Genomic DNA, 22,525 nt, shown 5'->3' with positions numbered 1-22,525 from the left:
AGTGGCAATATTTTAATCTGATAGAATTCTCCCAGAATTTGATGATCCCCAGTCTTCTCCCTAACTGCTGAGCTCTCCACTCTTCCATTTATTTTCTGGTTTCCCACAAAAGATCTTTAAAACACAGAGAAAATCTCAATGAGGAATTCCACCTAAAAGATGATATTCTTGTATCCATCAGGAAAATAAAGGGCGCGTCCTCCATTAACTTCCCAACTCAACAGGTCAGGAGGAAAAAAAAATTAATTGAATTTTCATCAGTATTACAGAAGAATGATCATCTCCCCTTGCACAATCAGAAGGTTCCTCCGACATGTTAATTATTCAGCAATTGGCATTTACCGTACAGATGGCTTATTAATAAACGATGACATCATGTGGTGTCAGAAATCAACTCTGGATAATATCTGCCTACATTGGTTTAGCGAAGAGCCTGGCTCCTCTAACTCGAGCTTCTCCTGGTTAGCTCTGCAGGCAGCTGGGGCGAGAGCCCTCTGCACCTGCAGCCCTGGCCGCCCCCCAAACTCGCCCCACTCCCGGTGGGCGGGGCCGGCTCCCGCGCCGCCCGCGGATTGGCAGGTCACCGGGGCAGGCCGGCGCGTGCGCACTGGTCTCTCCGCAGCCGGTGGACCATGGAGGCTCCGAGGCCCGTGAACCCCGAGGGGTGCGCCCAATCGCTCCCCGGGACGCGAGGGGGCGTTTTGAAGCTGTGGCTCTGTGAGCTCTGGCTACTACTGCTGGGTTCCGGCTTGAACGCGGATTTTCTGCCCGACGAAGAGGACGTAAGCTTTATCAATGAGTACGTGAACCTCCACAACGAGCTCCGTGGCAACGTCATCCCCCGGGGCGCTAACTTGCGCTTCATGGTGAGGCCCTAGGCGGTTGCCCGACCTCCCACCCTCGTCACCACCTCCCCGGCCTCCGAGAGGCTGGGCCGCTGCGCTGGGGCTCTAGGAGCGCGGGGTGTCATGTGGGTTAAAGATACACCTGCAGTTTATCCACTGAAGAGATAAAACCACTGACACTGTAATAATACACGGTGATGACCAGCGTTCTGCACGGGGCTGGGACCAGGGTGAGTGGGGCATTCACCTGAGGTGCAAACTTTAAGGGGGCTTCCATTCGAGAAAATGATAGTCTAATGCAATATATTTTTTAAAGACTTTAAAATCAGTGCAAAAATCTCATTGATGAAGACAATATCAATTTAAACAAAAACAGAATCCCTGGGCTTGAATTAGGGAAAGGCAAGTGAGCGCTCTCAGATGGTGCAAGTGAAAGGTCAGATCCTGGTTTTATTTAAAATTTTGAATTTTTTTTCGTCATAGGTGTTTTCACATTAGTTTTGCCTTGTTTAAAGTATTATTTACCTTGATTACTGAGTTTTTCATATCCACTCTCAGTTTTGCACCGAGGGAGTGTCTCAGTCACCTGACCCTGGTCCTGGCCCTGATTTTGCATTTCCCTACGCTGTCGTCCTGCTTCTTTCCCATTTCCCCCTTATTTCTATTTAACATCTCGTCAGCTGTCCTCTTGTTGCTGTGGAGTCTTCGTGGTTGTCGTTAAAAATGATGGCAAAATTTATTGAGTAGTAACTCTCCTCTTATCAGGCAGTGAGGAGCTTTCAGTTGCCATTATAAATGATATTGTGAGGACTGTCTCCCTAGACATAAGTCTTTTCTTCCTCTGGATTAGTTCCTTAGGACAAATTCCAGAAATGGGATAAATAAAAGATATAATATTTTTGGTATATTTGATACATAGCAATTGTTATTCTAAAGGGCTGTGCCAAAGTAAGCAACTACTAGCAGTGTGTAAGTGTTCAGTTTTCACCACATCCACACTGGCTTGGGCATTTTCAGTCCCTTGCTAAACTAATAAATTATAAAATGGTACTTCATTTTATTGTTAATTTTAAAATGCTATGTTGATTGGGACATATTTTAGTTCTTTCTTGTTCTTTTCTTTTTTTTTTTTACCTTTTGTATTGTCAGCATTTCCTCTTCTGTTTATATATTTTCTTATAGAAATATACTAGCATTTAGTACTATTTGCTGAAGATAGTTTTTTTCCAAGCCAGTTTTTATCTTTTGAACTTAATCATAGAATTTGAGGATAGATTTGAGAATTTTAGCTATATATTTCCCACCCTTTGTGATTAATTCTATTTCTTGCAAGTTTGAAGATTAGCCTTCCTCCTGATAATTAATAAACACATAATATTTTTAATACAGCTTTTTATAGGTTTTGTATTTCTAATCTCTAAAAACTATATTTCAAACATAAAGTATAGAGAATAATATAGTAGACACCTGTTTACCCACAATATATATCTTAATATATGAACATTTTTAAAGGAATAGTGTTTTGGGTACAAGTTTAAAGCCCCACCCTAAACTTTTATCCTTCTCTTATTTCTAAAAGTTAGGATGTATTTTTCCCATGGATTTTACTAGGACATAAATGGTAACTAAATAGTATAGTCTATGTAATAGTATGATCTACTTAGAATTTTTCCTTGACAGGTTTGGAAATCATACATTTTATTTTTATTGGTTATTCTTAACATTTTAATATATATACAAAGTCAAAAGTTAATCAACATCTATAATCTCCTTCCAAATATTAAAAAGGTCTTACAACACAAATTCTGAATGGTCTCCTGCCCATGTCCATGCTGTTGTTGTCATCTAGTATTTTTGTTCTACTTTGTTTTTAAACTCAAAAAAATTTATTTATTTTTATTGTTGTAAAATATGCATAACATAATATTTACCATTTTAACCATCTTCAAATATATAGTTCAATGGCATTAAGTACATTCAGATCGTTGTGCAAATCATCACCGCCATCCATCTCCAGAATATTTTCATCTTCCCCCACTGAAACTCTGTACCCATTAAACATTAAGTCCCCATTCCCTTCTCCCCCCAGTCCTTGGCAAACACCATTCTACTTTCTGTCTTTCTGAATTTGACTTCTCAAAGTTACTTCATATAGGAATCATACAGTATTTCTCTTTGTGACTGGCTTATTTCACTTAGCGTAATGTCTTCAAAGTTCATCCATGTAGTAGCATGTGTCAGAATTTCCATCCTGTTGAAGGCTTTATTTAAGGATTTAAGGATTAAGTCTTTGTTTAAGGATGGTTAGTCATATTGAGCACCTTTTCATGTACTTGTTGGTTAAAACTATAGAATTCTTAGAAGAACACAAAGGGGAAAAGCTTCATGACATTGAATTTGGCAATGATTTCTTTCATATGTTACCAAAAGCACAAGCAACAAGATAAAACATAGACAAATTAGACTTCGTCAAAATTAAAAACTTGTGGGCCGGCCCCGTGGCTTAGCGGTTAAGTGTGCGCGCTCCGCTGCTGGTGGCCCGGGTTCGGATCCCAGGCGCGCACCGACACACTGCTTCTCCGGCCATGCTGAGGCCGCGTCCCACGTGCAGCAACTAGAAGGATGTGCAGCTATGACATACAACTATCTACTGGGGCTTTGGGGGAAAAATAAATAAATAAATAAAAATTAAAATATCTGTTAAAAAAAAATTAAAAACTTGTGCATCAAAGGACATTTTCAACAGAATGTAAAGGGAACCTATGGAATGGGAGAAAACATTTGCAAATCATATATCTGATAAGGGATTAATAAAGAGTTGATTAATAAATAATAGAATAATAAATATAGAATAATAAAGATTTCCTTCAACTTAAGTAACAAGAAAAACTAACAACCTGATCAAAAAATGAGCAAAGGACTTGAATAGACATTTCTCCAAAGAAGATATATAATGGCCAGTGAGCACCTGAAAAGGTACTCAACATAACTAATCATTAGGAAAATGCAGATCAAGACCATAATGACATACCACTTCACACCCATTAAGATGGCTGTATCAAAAAGCAGAAAGGCCAGAAAGACAGAACCGCACACGCTTAACCTGGTGGCATAGTGGTTAAGTGCGTGCGGCCATGCTGTGGCGGCATCCCATATAAAGTAGAGGAAGACGGGCACAGATGTTAGCCCAGGGCCAGTCTTCCTCAGCAAAAAGAGGAGGATTGGCAAGAGATGTTAGTGCAAGGGTGATCTTCCTCACCAAAAAAAAAACCAAAAAACAAAAAGCAGAAGATAATAAGTGTTGACAAGGGTGTGGAGAAACTGAAACCCTTGTGCGTTGCTGGTGGGAATGTAAAATGGTGCAGCCACTACAGAAAACAGAATGGTAGTTCTTCAAAAACTTAAACATAGAATTTCCATATGTTCCAGCAATTCCCGTTCTGGGTATATACCCAATAGAAGTGAGAATAGGGAATTAAACAGATATTTGTACATACACCCATGTTCACCGCAGCATTATTCACGATAACCAAGACATGGAAACACCTAAGTGCCCATCAACAGGTGAATGGATAAAAAAGATGTAGTCTATATATATATACAGTAGAATAGTATTCAGCCATGAGAAAGAAGGAAATCCTGCCATTTGTGACAACTTGGATCGGCCTTGAGAACATTATGCTAAGTGAAATAAGCCAGACAGAAAAAGACAAATACTACATAATATAACTTTTTTTTTGTGTGTGAGGAAGATCAGCCCTGAGCTAACATCCATGCTAATCCTCCTCTTTTTGCTGAGGAAGACCGGCTCTGAGCTAACATCCATTGCCAATCTGCTTCCTTTTTTTCCCCTAAAGCCCCAGTAGATAGCTGTATGTCATAGTTCCACATCCTTCTAGTTGCTGCATGTGGGACGCGGCCTCAGCATGGCCGGACAAGTGGTGCGTCGGTGCGCCGCTGGGATCTGAACCCGGGCCACCAGCAGCGGAGTGCACACACTTAACCGCTAAGCCACGGGCCGGCCCTACATAATATAACTTATATGTGGAATCTGGAAAAAAAAAAAAAGTCAAACTCATAGAAACAGAGAATAGAAAAGTGGTTGCCAGGGGCTGGGGGGTCGGGGATATAGAAAGAGTTTGGTAAAAGGGTACAACTTTCAGCTATAAGATGAATAAGGTCTGAGGAGCTAATGTAAAACTTGGTGACTATAGTTGATAACACTGTATTATATAATTGAAAAAAAAAAAAGAAACTTTAGCCTCTGTTTTCAACTGTAATTTTATTCAAGGTTGAGCAAAGGAATTTGTAACTATCATAATTTATTTGCACACCGTCGTGGGAAGCAATGAAATAAAATGCTTACAAACTTGGAGTTGAGAGTTAGGTTTCCTGGGTTTAAATCCAGGCTCCGCAATTTACTGGCTATACGTAAACTACATAACTTCTTTGTGTTTTAGTTACTTCCTTTGTGAAACAGAAATAGTAGTAATAATGCATCCCTTATAGGGTTATTGGAAACATTAAGTGAAATAATGCATTAAAAACACTTAGAATAGTGACTGGTACATAGTAAGCATGTGGTGTGTAAACAATATGCAAAACAAGGCAGTAGAAGAATGGTTCATGGAGTATTGTTTGCAAGTGGGAAACAATCTAAAAGGCCATTAATAGTGGAATGGTAACATTTATTATGTGCTATCCATGCTCCAGAATACTATGTAGAGTTTGTAAAAATTGGGTAGATCTAGTTGTGCTAATATGGAGCAATCTCTCTAAGTGAAAACTGCAAGTTGTAGGCCAGTAATATTATGTGTGGTGTAATTACAGTAGTGCAAGGAAAAATATCACAAAATACTCATCTAAAACATCCAAACTTCTATTTGAAGTGTGTATTTCTATATGTATATAGAGATAGAGAAATGTATACGTAAACAATTTTTTTAGCAATGATTATCTTTGGGGTAGGGGAGAGAAATATGTGTGTGTGGGATATTCTAAAGGCCTGATTTATTCTCTATAATGTATTTTGTATATTGTATTTATGTATAATCAATGAAATTAACTAGGAAAACTCTAAATAAGTCTTAGTATTGGTTTTCAGAAGTGTTTACTTTCAGATAGCCTATAACATACACACTTAGCATTTTTATTTTACAGCTGTTTTGTTGCTTTTTCTGTGTGTGTTGTTTTTGCTCTTGGCCTTAACCAGGAAGCAGCATCTTGTGATATTTTCTCACATTTCTGGGAATATCGATAAAACTTTATATGTGCCTCTTTTGTAACATTTACCAACTACCACTATGTGTTAAAATTTTATATATATATAATATCCCAGGTTGTTCTCTTAACAATAAGCAACTAGAGGACAAAATTTATGCCTGGCTTCGTATTTTATTCCTCGCAATACAATAGTTTGCGTATAGTCAGTGCTCAATAAATAGTTTTTAGATGAATATTTTAAATTATTATGTTACTATGTATAAAAAGCCTGAGATTAAAAATACATATTCTGAACAGACTACATGTAAGAGTATTATAATCATTTGCATAATCTAACAATCTGATTTTGTAATTACAAATATGTGCATAGTCCTTGTCTCAGGAAATAGTCATTTCATTTATGATTATCTCAGAAAACTTTCCCCCATAGAAATTCCACAATCAAGACCTATAAGCACAATGTTAGAATTGTTTTCCTTTAATCTAACTATGAGAACTCAAGGAAAATAATGTAGAGCACAAGATATCCTAATTATTGTTGTTTTGTTTGCTTTGCTTTTTGCATTTTTTTTCAGACTTGGGATGTAGCTTTGTCACGGACTGCTAGAGCATGGGGGAAAAAATGTGTGTATGAGCATAATACTCATTTAGAAGAACTAAAAATGGCCCATCCTAAATTTAATGGTATTGGTGAAAATATGTGGGTCGGCCCTGAAAATGAATTTACTGCAAGTATTGCTATCAGAAGTTGGTATGCAGAGAGGAAAAAGTACCATTTTGAAAATGACAGTTGCTCTGATGACTGTTCTCATTATATACAGGTATCTAACTTTTATATTATTAATTCAATAGAATCCTCAGTTGCTTTACTGCTAAGTTTTTATTGATTGTTTCAGTTTTATAGATAAACTCAAATGATAAAATTATTGCTCCTAATAGAATCAAAATTCTAGTCAGTTCTGTATCTTCAACGTATCTATAATTCTATCTATTATGTGAACCATACAATAAAACACTCCTTTAAATATATAAATGTAATCTCCATACCCAAAGATGAAAGGTCCTTTTCTAAAAATAATGGATACTGGAAAAGGAAGTAAACCAGCAAATAAAAATTATTTTGAAATTATTGACTATAAACATAAGTAAAAGATTTGATAATTTTTGCACAGATCAGTACATATACTACTATATAATTGATTGATTAAAACATTTTAAATGCAAATTAATAGTTTTATTTCCCTGCCTCATGTCTAACAATCTACTCCTAGACTTTATACTCCAAGAATACTGAACCACTTGTTTCCTGTACATACATTTATTATTTCACGTATCACATGGTTTTATAATCATCTGTTTATATGTGATACCACACTAAGGGCAGAGACTTTGTATTCTCACCCATGTATTCTCAACACAACAACATGACATCATTTAAGTCTTCAATAAATATTTGTATCAGGAATCAAGAAATTATTGAATGAACTTCCAAGCTTGTTTAAAAAATCATTATTCTTTCAATCAATAGACTCTGATGTCATGTTTTATGTAGAACTTAAAATCTTGGAATTTTTTGATGTTGAACTCGTGTTTTTCTGTTCCATCAAATGAACCATTTTTCAGGAAATTTTTGATCAGTTCTTTCTTCTTCTAGAAAGTTATAGGTTCTGCATTGTGTTACTCATTACAAATTTAAAAAATTATTAAATAAATTATTTATATAAAGTTAAAAAAATTATTAAATAAAATTTACTTATTATTTCTATTTTATTTTATAGTGGAATTTCCTCAACAAAAGAAAAGAGAAATGCTTAAGGCATTCAGTTTCTCTCTGCTCTTTTATCACTTTTCCTTCCTTTCCGTGATCTTAGTGTCCCTCTTTTTCTCCCTTCACAACTTTCCTTCTTCCAAAACTTTTTCTCCTCTCTTTTCCCTCTTCCTCTCTGCCAAGGACCTCGAACTCTCAAATTCAACACGAGATTGAAAATTGTTTCAGCAAGTGTGCCTTCCTTTGGCTCTAAAATTTTATTCTGGATCAGTGTTTCTCAAAGTCTTTATCCTAAGAGTACAGTATTGGTAGAACCTATTAAAGTATTTCTCTAAATACAGTTTGGAAGTGCTTCCTTAAGTCCATGATAATTCTCTACCTGCATTCAAATGAAGAATAGTTCATATTCCTTGAATTACTTGGTTAAAGGTTTAATGTGAATTGAATATATTATTGATTATAACATGGCAGAGTAAATGTTTAGTATTAATTTTTATGTTTTTTTGGAAAATTTTATTTTAGCTTGTTTGGGACAAATCTTACAAAGTTGGTTGTGCTGTTACTCCATGTTCAAGAATTGGACGTATTAAACATGCAGCAATTTTCATATGCAACTATGCACCAGGGTAAGTTACTTTAAATTTTAAAAAGAATGTAAAAATAAATTGGAAATTTTTCAAGGTTAAGTTTTCCTAACTATCAATATATTCTTTTAAATGTCTTTGTGAATTCTTTCCACTGACTTACCATCTGATTATTTACCTTATACCTGAATACCTTCCTGTGATGGGAGATAACTACCTTCTGAAGTAGTTTCCATCTCTGGAGAGCTCCGTCGGAAAGTCTCCAGTATTCTTTTAGGTCAATATGATACTAGAAGTAATATTATTAAAATGTCCAACTAAAGGAGGAAATATCCTAATCAACATGTCAAGTAAACAGTAAAAATTGACTACATGCTAGGGTTGAGAGGAATTTCTGCCAAATAAAATGCTTCTGGGACTAATCCAAAAAGAAAATGAAAAAAAATACCATTGATTACTAATTACTGATCGTATTCCCTTTGATAGGGAAAACGAAAGAATTGTGATGTAAGTCAAATTAGAGTCAGAAAGCCCTTTCCTGTTGGGAAGCTTTGCTGCCTTAGAACATAGGCTTACAAAACAAGTTTGGGATGTAGAGTCATTGCAAAACCTTTTAGGCTTCCTTTCATTCGTACGGACTGGAAGCATTGGGATGATATCTGTTACGTGGAGAAACTTTTGAAAGTTATCTACTGATTGGTATTGAAAATTCAGAGAACTGGACACTGGCGTGGGGGAGGGAGGAAGTTCATCTGCTGCACTAGTCTTAATTTATGCACTTAACAAATATGTACAAGGCCCCAGTCTATCTACTAACAAGACCAAAAAAGATTGACCATATTTGGTTTATAGTCTTGGAAGGAAGACAAACAAATAAGTGACCACATAAATAAATAATATTTAATTAGATAATAAAATGTGCTGTAAAATGAAGATAAGCAAATAGGGAATAACTAGTATGGAATATAGATAAGGTATTTGCAAAAGGAGGTGGCATTTGAGCTGAAAGCCAAACAAGAAGAAGATGGCTAAAGGGTATTGCAGGTAGAAGTAAGAGCAAGTATAAAATCTCTGAGCTTGGAATGAGTTTAGCATGTTTGAGAAATGAATAATGTGGTCAGAGGTAGGAGTTGAGGTAGAGAGTTAGGAGACAGCTACACCAAGTAGAATACCATAGACCATGTTAAGGATTTTGGAATTTATTTTAAGTAATGGCAAAGCCATTGGAAAGTCTTAAGCAAGTGAATGACATGATCTCATCTATGTTTTGAAAAGAACACTTAAAAAAAAAGATTACTCTTGCTTGTTAAGAATGGACATGAGTTTGGTTGTTTTTTTTTTAGATTTGACGTATAAATGAGATCATACAATATTTATTTTTTTCTGTCTGACTTATTTCACTGAGCGTAATGCCTTCACGGTCCATCTGTGTTGTTACAAATGATAGGATTTCCTCATTTCTTATGGCTGAATAATATTCCATCGTATATATACCACAACTTCTTTATCCATTCATCTGTTGATGAACACTTAGGTTGTTTCCATGTCTTGACTATTGTAAATAATGCTGCTGTGAACATGGGGGTACAGATATCTTTTCGAGTTAGTGTTTTCATTTCCTTTGTATATATTCCCAGAAGTGGAATTGCTAGATCATATGGTAGCTCTGTTTTAATTTTTTGAGGATCCTCAGGAGATGTGTTTTGTGTTTGGACACTAGGTAGAAATATAAATGTGGGGAATGTAGTTGAATCATGAGGAGGAACTAGCTATACATGGAGATCTGGGATAGGTTTCTAAGTAGAGGGAACTGCTGGGCCCTGAGGTAGAATGAGTCACAGTGCTGAATGAGATCACCTTATGAGAGAGTGAGTATGGAGACGTAATTTAAGGACTAAGTCCTAGAGCATTACAATATTTGAACTTCAGGCAAAGGAGCTAGCAAAGGAGAATGAAGAGAGGCTAACAAGAAAAGAGGAAAACCAAAGCAATGTTGGTAAGAAAGTGAAGCCAAGTGAAGAACATGAGTCAAGACACCCAGTGTGGTTTGACTGTATGAGATGCTTCTGTAAGAAGGAAAAAAATGAGGAAGTAGAGATGGCAGTTCCATTGATAAGATGAAGGTATTTGGTGACCTGAGTAACAATAGTGAATGTAAGGGTATCCTGTGACTATAGTGATAAGATAAAGCTACCAGTTGTTAGGATTACTATTCTTTCCATCCACCTGTCCCATAGGCTTCTTTGTCTTGAAATTTCTATCAACTGTTTTTCCTTTGATACAAATATTGGCAAGTCTACTTGTGAAGGATCTAGGTTGGAACATATTAGTCCAGTCAGTCCTGTTTGATATATATTCAAAATAGGCAGTCATAGCTATCTTTCTTAAGAAAAGTTGGTAGAAAAATCAATCCATCAGAGTATTATGAAATACTGAGTAAAAATGAAAATAAGAGAGCCAAATTGAAAATTGGAATGCGTAGTAGGCTGAATGGTGGCCCCCTAAAAGATATATTCAGGTCCTAATTCACAAAACCTGTGAATATTAACTTACATGATAAGAGTGAGTATAGTCTTATATGGCAAAAGACATGATTAAGATAAGGGTCTTGAGAGGAGAAGTGTATCCTCCACATGTATCCTCATAAGAGAGAGGGAGAGGAAGATTCAGCACTAGACACACAGAAGAGGAGGAGGCAGTGTGACCATGGAGGAAGACGTCGAAGTGAACTCCTGGAGCCACCAGAAGCTGGAAGAGTCAAGGAATTCTCCCCCTGAGCACTTGGACGGAGCACAGTCCTGCCGACATCTTGATTTTGGATGTCAGGCCTCCAGACTGAGAGAATAAATTTTTGTTGTTTTAAACCACCCAGTTTGTGGTAATTTGTTAAAGTAGCCACAGGAAACTAATACAGAATGGAAGAATAAAAACAGATTTGGCCATAGAGAAAATATGAGTTAAGGAGAACCTTAAAAAATTCTCACAGGCATTTTGGTGAGAATTGGCTCGACAATTCTCTGACATGCTCCGCTTTGGCAGCCTGGGTTCGGTTCCCAGGTGCAGACCTACACCACTCATCTCTCAGTGGCCATGCTGTGGCGGCGGCTCACATACAAAAAGAGGAAGATTGGCAGTGGATGTTAGCTCAGGTGAATCTTCCTCAGCAGAAAAAAAAAAAATTCTCACAGAACACAAGGAAGAATAATAGAAATCAAAATATACATGAACAAAAAAAGGAACTATATAGGGCAGATAAATCTACAAATTGGTAGTCCTAAAGAACAGAGAAGAATAAATGGAACAAATAATAATCAAAGAAAACAAAATGTTCTTAATCTATAAAGATACCCATGTAAAGATTAAGATAGCTTATAATGTATCATAAAAAGTGAACTGAAACAATGTTTACAGATATTTTCTAGTGATTATTTTTCAGTCTCAAAGGTAAAGACTCATACATTTCTAAGCAAAGTAAAACAAAATAATATTATTATTTTTACTAGTATTATTACTACTATAAAACAGTAGTATTATTAGATCATCCTTGAACTTAGTTATTGGAGAAAGTACAATCAAAGATGATCATGAGAATTTAAGCTTAAGTTATAGCTAATTTTATTAACTGAGCTGGGAAAAGATGTAGGGTGGAGGAAAAGGTGTAGGGTGGAGGAAAAAGGATTTGTTTATGTTTACACATGTTACATCTGCAAGTGACTGCAGGACCTTTTATTTTGTTAAATATAAGTTTGTAATAGGTACACCAAACACTGACTAGGCAATGGAAGTCCACGTTTTTTACATGGTGTCTATCCTGAAAACACTTGTAGTCTGTTGGGTAAGAAATATGTTAAAAAAAAAAAAAGAGCGGGAGTGACGTCAGCATCATGGCGGAGTGAGCTTTCCCGTGAATTCTTCCCCCACAAGATACAACAAAAGTAACAGCCACAGACCAACAACGGAATCCCAGACAGTGAAAAGCTAGAGCGGAGGGATCCACACTGCCGCACATCTGAGAGCGGAACGTGCTGGGCCCCCGGAGGAAGTGGGGAGAGGTAAGGAGAACTCTGCTCCCTCCCCATCAGATCAGCGATCCGGTCCGCGCGGCTCCCAGAGAGGGGGGAGGGGCGGCCCTCGGCGGGAAACTGTAGCTCTTCGGGCTCTCTCAGCCAGTGGGAAACTCCTGCACAGAGGGCTCAGAGGAGCCACAGGGCTACCATCAACATCTGAGCAACCCAGAGAGCGGATAAAGAGGGGCAAACGAGAAGCCTCCCACGTCAGGGACCCAGAGGGCAAAAGAGAGAGCTCCCCCCTCCCCGCAACCCGGAGTCTGCAGCTCGACCAGATCTAGCGGTCCGAGGCAGACCTGAATAAACTGGACTGGACCCGTGGATCGCAGTGGGGAAACAAAACAAAACAAAACAAAACAAAACTGCGGATCGCAGCAGAAAAACTGGGGCAGAGCGCAGGGGGCTTAAACTACACAGCCCTTTACCACCACACAGTGGCGGCAGGTGGAAATTGCAACCAGAGACTTCCAGGATGAGGAAAATCAAAACCAACACAGGAACCACAATGCAAAAATATATGAAATCACCAGACCAGAAACAAAATGACAAGCACCCAGAAATCAACCCCGAAGACACAGAAATCCATAAACTAAATGACAGAGATTTCAAAATAGCTATCATAAAAACACTCAACGAAATACGAGACAACACAGACAAACAATTAAATGAGATTAGGAGTTTCTTCACAAAAGAGATTGAAATCATAAAGAAAAACCTATCAGTGCTGATGGAGATGAAGAACACAATGGAGGAGATAAAGGAGAATCTGGAATCTTTAAAGAACAGAGCTGACAATATGGAGGAAAGAATTAGTACTTTAGAGGATAGGAATACAGATATACTCCAGATGGAAGAAGAGAGAGAACTAAGACTAAAAAGAAATGAAGAAAGACTCCGAGAAATATCGGACTCTATTAGAAAATGTAACATAAGAATTATAGGTATTCCTGAGGGAGAGGAGAGGGAAAGAGGAACAGAGAGCCTATTCAAGGAAATAATAGCTGAAAATTTCCCAAATCTGGGGAAGGAGCAGGAAATACCAGTAAGCGAAGCCAACAGGACGCCTATATATATTAACAGACAAAGGCCTCACCACGACACCTAGTGGTAAGGCTAGCCAGGGTCAACGACAAAGAAACAATATTAAGGGCAGCTAGACAAAAACAAAAAATAACGTACAAAGGAACTCCCATCAGGCTCTCAGCGGATTTCTCAACAGAAACTTTTCAGGCTAGAAGAGACTGGAATGATATATTCAAAATACTAAAAGACAAAAACTTTCAGCCAAGAATACTCTATCCAGCAAAAATATCCTTCAAATATGATGGAGAAATAGTAACTCTCCCAGATAAACAAAAGCTAAGGGAGTTCATGGCCACGAGACCGCCACTACAAGAAATACTCAAGAAGGCCCTCAGGCCTGAAAACAAGAAGAGAAAGGGAACACAAAGCTTGGAGTAAGGAGAAAAGTAGGTAGACAAAATCAGAGAAATAGTAGATCTTTACCGGAATAGGTTAGCAACCACTTAAATACTAAACTCAAAGATCAAAGGAAGAAATTCACCAAAAATAAATTTAACCTCATCACTGTAAACACACAGCCACAACACAAGATAGAATAAGGTATAACAAGAGCAACTTAGAAGGGGAAGAGGAAAGTGACTGAATTGACTTAGTATAAGGAAATAGGAGGCTATCAGATAATGGACTATCTCATACAGAAGATTTTTCGCCCAAACCTCAAGGTAACCACTAAACAAATAATCAAATTAAAACCACATATGATAAACAAAGAGAAAACTAGAAGAATCATAAGACAGAACAACCAAACTGAATTGGCAGTCCAAAACAAATGGGACAAGAAACAAAGGAAATGCAAAAGAACCAGAAAATAAGTGACAAAACAGCAACATTCAACCCTCATATTTCAATAATTACCCTAAATGTAAATGGATTGAACTCTCCAATCAAAAGATACAGAGTGGCAGGATGGATTAAAAAGCAAGACCCAACAATATGCTGCCTTCAGGAAACACATCTTAGCACTAAAGACAAGCACAGGCTCAGAGTGAAAGGATGGAAGACAATACTCCAAGCTAATGGCAAACAAAAGAAAGCAGGTGTTGCCATACTCATATCAGACAAAGTAGACTTCAAGATAAAACAGGTTAAGAAAGACAAAGAAGGGAAATATATAATGATAAAAGGGACACTCCATCAAGAAGACATATCACTTATAAATATATATGCACCCAACATAGGAGCACCCATGTACATAAAACAACTATTAACAAACCTAAAAGGAGAAATCAACAACAACACAATAATAGTAGGGGATCTTAACACCCCACTTACAGCAATGGATAGATCATCCAGACAAAAAGTTAATAAAGAAATATTAGACTTAAATGAAAAACTGGACGAGATGGACCTAGTAGACATATACAGAGCACTCCACCCAAAAACAGCTGACTACACATTCTTCTCAAGCGCGCATGGAACATTCTCTAGGATAGACCATATGTTGGGAAACAAAGCAAGCCTCAATAAATTTAAGAAGATTGAAATCATAACAAGCATCTTTTCAGACCATAAGGCTATGAAACTGGAAATGAACCAGGAATAAATAACTGGGAAAGTGACAAAAATGTGGAGTTTAAACAACATGCTACTGAACAACCAATGGATCATCGATGAAATTAAAGGAGAAATCAAAAACTATCTGGAAACAAACGAAAATGATAACATGCCATATCAAACCATATGGGACGCAGCAAAAGCGGTCCTGAGAGGGAAACTCATAGCGATACAAGCCCACCTTAACAAACAAGAAAAAGCCCTAATAGGCAACCTTAAATTACACCTAACAGAACTAGAAAAAGAAGAACAAACAAAGCCCAAAGCCAGCAGAAGGAGAGAAATAATAAAAATCAGAGCAGAAATAAATGATATTGAGACCAAAAAAACAGTAGAAAGGATTAATGAAACAAAGAGTTGGTTCTTCGAGAAGATAAACAAAATAGACAAACCCTTAGCCAAGCTAACTAAGAAAAAAAGAGAAAAGGCTCAAGTAAATAAAATTAGAAATGAAAGAGGAGAAATTACAACGGATACCATGGAAATACAGAGGATTATAAGAGAATACTATGAGAAATTATATGCCAACAAATTGGACAATCTAGAAGAAATGGATAAATTCTTAGACTTATACAACCTCCCAAAATTGAACCAAGAAGAAATGGAGAATCTGAATAGACCAATCACAAGTAAAGAGATTGAAATAGTAATCAAAAACCTCCCAAAAAATAAAAGTCCAGGACCAGATGGCTTCTCCAGTGAATTTTACCAAACATTCAAAGAAGATTTAATACCCATCCTCCTCAAACTATTCCAAAAAATAGAGGAAGATGGAACACTTCCTGAATCATTCTATGAGGCCAACATCACCCTGATACCGAAACCAGACAAAGACAATACAAAGAAAGAAAATTACAGGCCAATATCGCTGATGAACATTGATGCAAAAATCCTCAACAAAATATTGGCAAACCGAATACAACAATATATTAAAAAGATCATACACCATGATCAAGTGGGATTTATACCAGAGACGCAGGGATGGTTCAACATCCGCAAATCAATCAACGTGATACATCACATCAACAAAACAAAGAATAAAAACCACATGATCGTCTCAATAGACGCAGAGAAGGCATTTGACAAGATACAACATCCATTTATGATAAAAACTCTCAATAAAATGGGAATAGAAGGAAAGTACCTCAACATAATAAAGGCCATATATGACAAACCCACAGCTAACATCATACTCAACGGGGAAAGACTGAAAGCCATTCCTCTGAGAACAGGAACGAGGCAGGGCTGCCCACTCTCACCACTCCTGTTCAACATAGTACTGGAGGTTTTGGCCAGAGCAATTAGGCAAGAAAAAGGAATAAAAGGAATCCAAATAGGTAACGAAGAAGTGAAACTCTCACTATTTGCAGATGACATGATTGTATATATAGAAAACCCTAAAAAAAAAAAAAGAGCAACATTAACCAAATATACACACATATCTATATTTTAAGGAGAAAGGAGCTGTTGTAAAAGCAGGTGTGAAATCATAGAAGCTATAAGCCTGGATACAGGTTCAGAAGCAGTCAGCTTTAATGCACAGAAGATGTGTATTAGAGGAAAAAAGAGGGCAATAGAGGAGGTAAGAGATCTGGGATTGAGCAAAATGATTTGAATCTGAGGCTGGACCCTTAAAAGAAGTAAATTATAGTATCCAAAAGTATTTAGTAAAGAAATTTTTCTTTATTTAATAGTTAAGGAAGTATAGTCTGGCAAGTGGTACCATTTTCTTTACTTCTTGAGCAGACAGCCGCCCTAGAAGTTTGGTAGGGCCATGTGACTGAGTTTGGCCAATGGAATACAGGCCACATCCAGGTCTGGCCTTTAAAAATTTCCTTCATGATCCATCACACTCTTGGTCTTTCCTCATCTGCTGGCTGGATACAGAGGATCTGGTGAAAAATTCAGATGTCCTAGAGGGTGGCAGAGCCACAAGATGAAATGAGCCAATGCCCCAGAATGACTGCTGGAAGAAAGCTTCCTCTAGCACTGCCAACACCCATACTGTCCCACAACATGAATTCTGCCTACCATAGCACGGAAATGGCAAGGAGAGCTCAGACTGAGGATATAGGTTGAAGGTGGAGCTAAAAATGCCTGCTGATAGATTTAACTTGAGTAGTGAATGCAATAGAATAATCAAGGTTGATACCTATGTCTCTAGTCTGAGCAACTGGATGAATGATGATGCCATTAAATCAGATAGGGACGACTTGCAGAGGAGCAGAGCTTGAGGAAAGATCGAGTTTTCTGTTTCAGATACATTGAATCATGAGAAGGAGCTAGTCAGAATGAAGGTCTAGGATAGGTTTCTAAGTAGTGAGAGCTGCAGGTATAAAGGCCCTAAGGCAGAAGAGTCACAGTCCTGAATGAGATCACCTTGTGAGAAAGTAAGTACATCTGGAAAATGGAACAGAGGAGACTTAAGGACTAAGCCCTACATCACTACAGTATGCGAACTTCAGGCAAAGGAGCTAGCAAAGGGGTATAAAGAGAGGCTAGCGAGGTAAGAAGGAAACTAGAACTGTGGTGGCAGATTTTTAAAATAACATTTAGACTTATTTTCTCATCAGTCTCATTATATATGAGGTTGCTCTCTTTCCATTATTTTCTGCATACATAATAATTTATGATTCAATATATATCATATTGTAATCATTTTAGACATTTTTGAATAGCAGTTTAAATATAAAATGCAAACAATGCTTATAACCCATTTGAAGTGATGACAATATGAAGAGCTATGACAAGTTCACAAATGAGTAGTGACAGCTGTATCACTTCACTGCCAACCATCAATGATTGTAAGACACCATCAATGTTAAGATGTGTCTTGATTTCAGAGATGTTAAAATATGAAAAGATGTGCATGTTAGAATTATGAAACACAGTATATAATTGAAAGAAAAGATTTACCAAACAATGTGTATGCTCACTATGTATGATAAAATAAAAACGTTATATGAAATAATATTTTCTTCACGGTTAAGTTCAACATTCTAATCTATCTCACATTTTAAAATATTAGTTGTGAAGCACTAACTTTGATTTCATGACCTGCTAATGGCTCATAACTTGCAGTTTGAAAATTAATGCCAATTTAGAATACTCTATACGGATGTTTGGCAATGAAGAGAAGGAAATGGGGTAGGTATGTGGAGTTGAGGGAAAGCTATTTTTTATAACTTTGGTTGCTAATGCATTTTTATAAGCTAAAGAAATCCATCAATGAGTAGAGAGTGATAGAATATATTAGAACATGTGAGCGATGGGGAAAGAATTGAAAGAGCAAGTTCTATCTGGAAAAAGGCAGGAGGAGAGAATTGGAAGAAGAGAAAATGTAGAGAAATTCTTAATAATGAATATTTTTCTTGTTTAATGGGGCTCATGAGGATTTAATTCTATTTTATTGATCTTTCAAAAGAAAACATTTTTGGATTTATGTATCCTTTTCATTCCTTTGTTTTCTATTTCATTATTTTGAGATATTCAATCTTCCGAGTATTTTTTAGGGAGAGGGGCTGTGATATGTTGCTGTTTTTGTTAAGATATACACCACTTCTTTATCTATAATCCTACTTAATATTGAAGATATTTACAGTTATATATTTTCCTCCAATTACAATTTTTGCTGGACCTTAGGATCTCGTATGATATAGCCTCTTTCTCATTGCTTTCTATGGATTGTAATTTTAGGTCATTTTAGTAAAATGATTAATACTTGATACATATTTATGACAAAAAATTCAAAGGTACCAAGGAGAAAGTAATGTTCCCATCCCTGTCTTCCAGTTACCTTCCACAGTATTTCATCCTAAAATATATATTCTGTGCATATACAAAAGTGTATCTATCTTTGTGTGTGTGTGTTTCCATATTCAAATAGGAACACTACATGTCCTGTGGTATTCTTTAATTTATTTTTTTCTTAATCATATGCACTGCAAGTCTTTCCATTTGAGTACATGAAGAGTTTTCAGATTCTTTTTAAGACTTTCACAGGGTTTTTTTTTTTTTAATGGATATGCAAAAGTTTATTTAAACAATGTTCTCCTTTTGATGGACATTAGGCTATTTTATTATTTCTATTACAAGCAATAATTGTCCACATAGACTTGTAATTCTTATATAAGTTAGTATCTGTAATATGATTTCAGTCATTAAATTACTAGGTCAAAGAGCATGTGTACTTTTAATTTGGATAGATATTACTAAATATCTATTCATTGTGGTCACACCATTTTTCTATTACAAATTTTCTTTTACATCAGCATAAGAGAGAGACAGTTTTTCAACTCCCTTGCTAACGTAATATATTTTCAAACATTTTGGTATTTACAGCTATGAGTTCAGTATATTTTTAATTTTCATCTCCTAGTTTACATGAGTTTAGGTATCTTTTTGTATGTTTCAGGAAATTTGGATTTCATTTTCTGGGACGTGACTGTTCCTATACATTCACTATTTTTCTCTTAAGTTGGACTTTTTTTTTCAGTTGTAGGAGAGTTTTATATAGCAAGAAACTTAGCTCTTTCATGTAATGTAATTTACAAATATTTTCCCAGTTTGATGTTTAACTTTTTTTTCATGAGAAAGATTAGCCCTGAGCTAACATCCATTGCCAATCCTCTTGTTTTTGCTGAGGAAGATTGGCCCTGGGCTAACATCTGTGCCCATCTTCCTCTATTTTATATGGGACGCCTGCCACAGCATGGCTTGATAAGCGGTGCATAGGTCCATGCCCGAGATCTGAACCTGTGAACCCTGGGCTGCTGGAACAGAGCATGTGAACTTCACCACTACGCCACTGGGCTGGTTCCATCCCAGTTTGATGTTTAACTTTTGACTTTATTTATAATGCAATTTATTTTTGCCAAAAAGAATTATATTTTTTAATTGTAGAAAAAACCATATCAATACTTTTTTAGTGGGTTTTAAGTTCTGTGTGATACTTAGACAAGCCTTCCCCAAACATTATTATCCTACATTTTCTTCTAGCAATTATTCTTTTTTAACTTAGATATTTGATCCACTTTGCTTCTGGATACCATTAAGCTAGTATAAGAATTAGTTTGCTGCTTAAAATAACCGTAAAGACTGGACAAAACATATAAAATAATGTTTTTAGGCATTAGAATACAAGTAATGCAAGGCTATGATCTATGCAAATAGAAAAGAACTCAATGGGAAGCCTATATTTGCCTTGGTTTGCTCTCTAAGAGCATTCTCCAAACCATAGCCAAAGAAACAGTATCCAAGCAAAGAAGGTATATTTTCTGTGCAAAGAAGATATCAGTGTTTATTGATGTTAAGGTGTCTGATATTTAGGACCAGGATCCCAAAGAGGAGGGAGCTGCAAAGAAGGACCCCCAAAAGTCTGCGTAAAAATTCTTTATGGGTCCTTGGCAAACTCCTAAGCTGCACATCTCAAGGCAAGATTCTGGAAGGATTGGATGGGAACAGTTGCTTTGAGGGCTAAAGACCTGCACAGAGATTTCAGAAGCTGCACAGTGTGAGAAGACAGAGTTGCAGTTTGGGCCCAGCCAAAATGGGAAGATGTTGACAAACAGCCTGGGGCCCTGCCAAACAGAACATAAATCCAGAAAATATGTATACATTTGATTATATAAAAATTTAAAACTAATTTATGGCTAAAGCAATACCATAAATATAGCCAAAGAAAAAATAATATACTGGGAAAATATATTTGTGGAATATATGGCAGAGTTAGTCTCCTTAATATACAAAGAATTCATACACATTGAAAAGAAAAGGAGAAACAACCCAAGAGAAAAATGTGCAGAAGATATAAAGAGATCATTTACTGAAAATAAAATATCATTAATCATGAAGAGGTACTTAATCTCTCTTATAACTGAAGTAATTCAGGTAAAAACAAAAATAAGTGACCACTTTCCACTCATCCATTTGAGAATATTGAAAAGCTTAATTGGTACTCTGCACATGTGATGGGACAGTGAACTGGTTCAGTCTTTCTGTATTTGGTAGTATAACACAATTTAAAATATACTTACCTTTGATCTTATAATCTCCTTATTAAGATTTTATCATATTAATGTCCTCATGAACGTTGGCCAAGATATACATACAAGGATACACATTGTAGCATGTTTTAATAGCATGAAACTGAAATAAGAAAACCTAATGACTCCAGTAATAGGGAACTGAGCAATTAATGTACTGTACATTAATGTATGTACATTATTATGTAGTCATTGAAAAGACTAATGTCTTTCTCTGTGTATCAACATGGAAAGATCTCACTTGTTAGGTGAAAACGTAAGATGCAGAATAATAATAAGTAAGATTGGGCCTCTTTGTTATAGCAGCTAATATTACCAGAACATATAGTGATTCACAGAAATTGAAATATAGTAATATACACCTGAAATTTACATAATGTTATAAAGCAGTGTTACCTCAACAAAAAAATAAGAAAGAAAGAAAATGTAGTGATTCAATAAGATAGAAGTGGGAAATTTCAGTTTAGTGGGTAGCTCTGCTCCACTGGTCAAAGACCCAGGTTGCTCCTATCTCGTTTCTTCACTATCCCCAGAGGACAAGGTCTTTGTCAGCACGATCAAATCCAGGTCACAGATATGAGCTAGCTCAAGCTCATAGCATAGGAAAAGAAACATGTTGGCAGCATGACCATCTCCTAAAGTCCCAGGTGGGAATGATGCTTCACTGCCACTTCCATTCCATTGGATATAAAATTGATCACATCTACGTTGAAAGAGAAATTAGGAATGTAGTGAGGCTAGCCATTAATGTGCCAAAATAAAATACTATTTCAGTATTTCAAGAGATATTTAGATTGACAGCTAGCAGTCTCTATCACAAGTATATAAGTACTGAGAATTTTTATGAAAAACTTTCCGGAGGGAATCATAAGATGATGTTAATAGAGGTTATCTTTGGGGAGACAGATGGAAAGTGGAGAATGGAGACATTTCTCCACTTTTAGGTTGCCCTTTTCCGCTTTCTCCTTTCTACTGTATACCACCAAATGTTACGGGTATTACTTTTATTTATTTATTGACTTTTACATCAACAAGAGATATCTGGATTGAGATTGGAGAAGTATTTAAGACATTTTTAGAAGGTATAAATAACAGAATTTGTCATTGTTTTAAGCAATGAGAGAGAAGAAATAGTCAAGGAAGATTCTCAGATTTATGACTCAAGCATGAATGGTATTGCCATTAACTGCAGTGGGGAACACTGAACCTTTAGGGAGGGAAGGTGATGAGTTCCACTTTGAACATAATGAATTTGAGTTGGCTGTGAAATATTTGCTTTGAGATGGTTAATAAGCAGGTGGTCACATAGGTCAGAAACTCACGAGTGAGGCATGGCATAGGACAAATTATTTGGAGT

At 36.5% G+C, this 22,525-nt stretch overlaps 1 protein-coding gene across 1 annotated transcript in view; it reads left to right on the top strand.

Annotated features, from left to right (window-relative positions):
* The first annotated feature begins 632 nt into the window (after positions 1-632).
* GLIPR1L2 (GLIPR1 like 2) overlaps positions 633-22,525 on the top strand; it is a 39,401-nt gene continuing 17,508 nt past the window's right edge. Inside the window, exons 1-3 of the mRNA XM_058568767.1 lie at positions 633-866; positions 6,644-6,889; positions 8,359-8,462. Of these exons, the coding sequence (XP_058424750.1) occupies positions 633-866; positions 6,644-6,889; positions 8,359-8,462 (584 nt within the window). The remainder of the gene's footprint in view (positions 867-6,643; positions 6,890-8,358; positions 8,463-22,525) is intronic.

The sequence above is a fragment of the Diceros bicornis genome, chromosome 25, assembly GCF_020826845.1.
Source record: "Diceros bicornis minor isolate mBicDic1 chromosome 25, mDicBic1.mat.cur, whole genome shotgun sequence".
NCBI classification, from domain to species: domain Eukaryota; kingdom Metazoa; phylum Chordata; class Mammalia; order Perissodactyla; family Rhinocerotidae; genus Diceros; species Diceros bicornis.
Note: the sequence above shows the minus strand (reverse complement) of the source record. Positions and strands in the feature narration are given on the sequence as shown.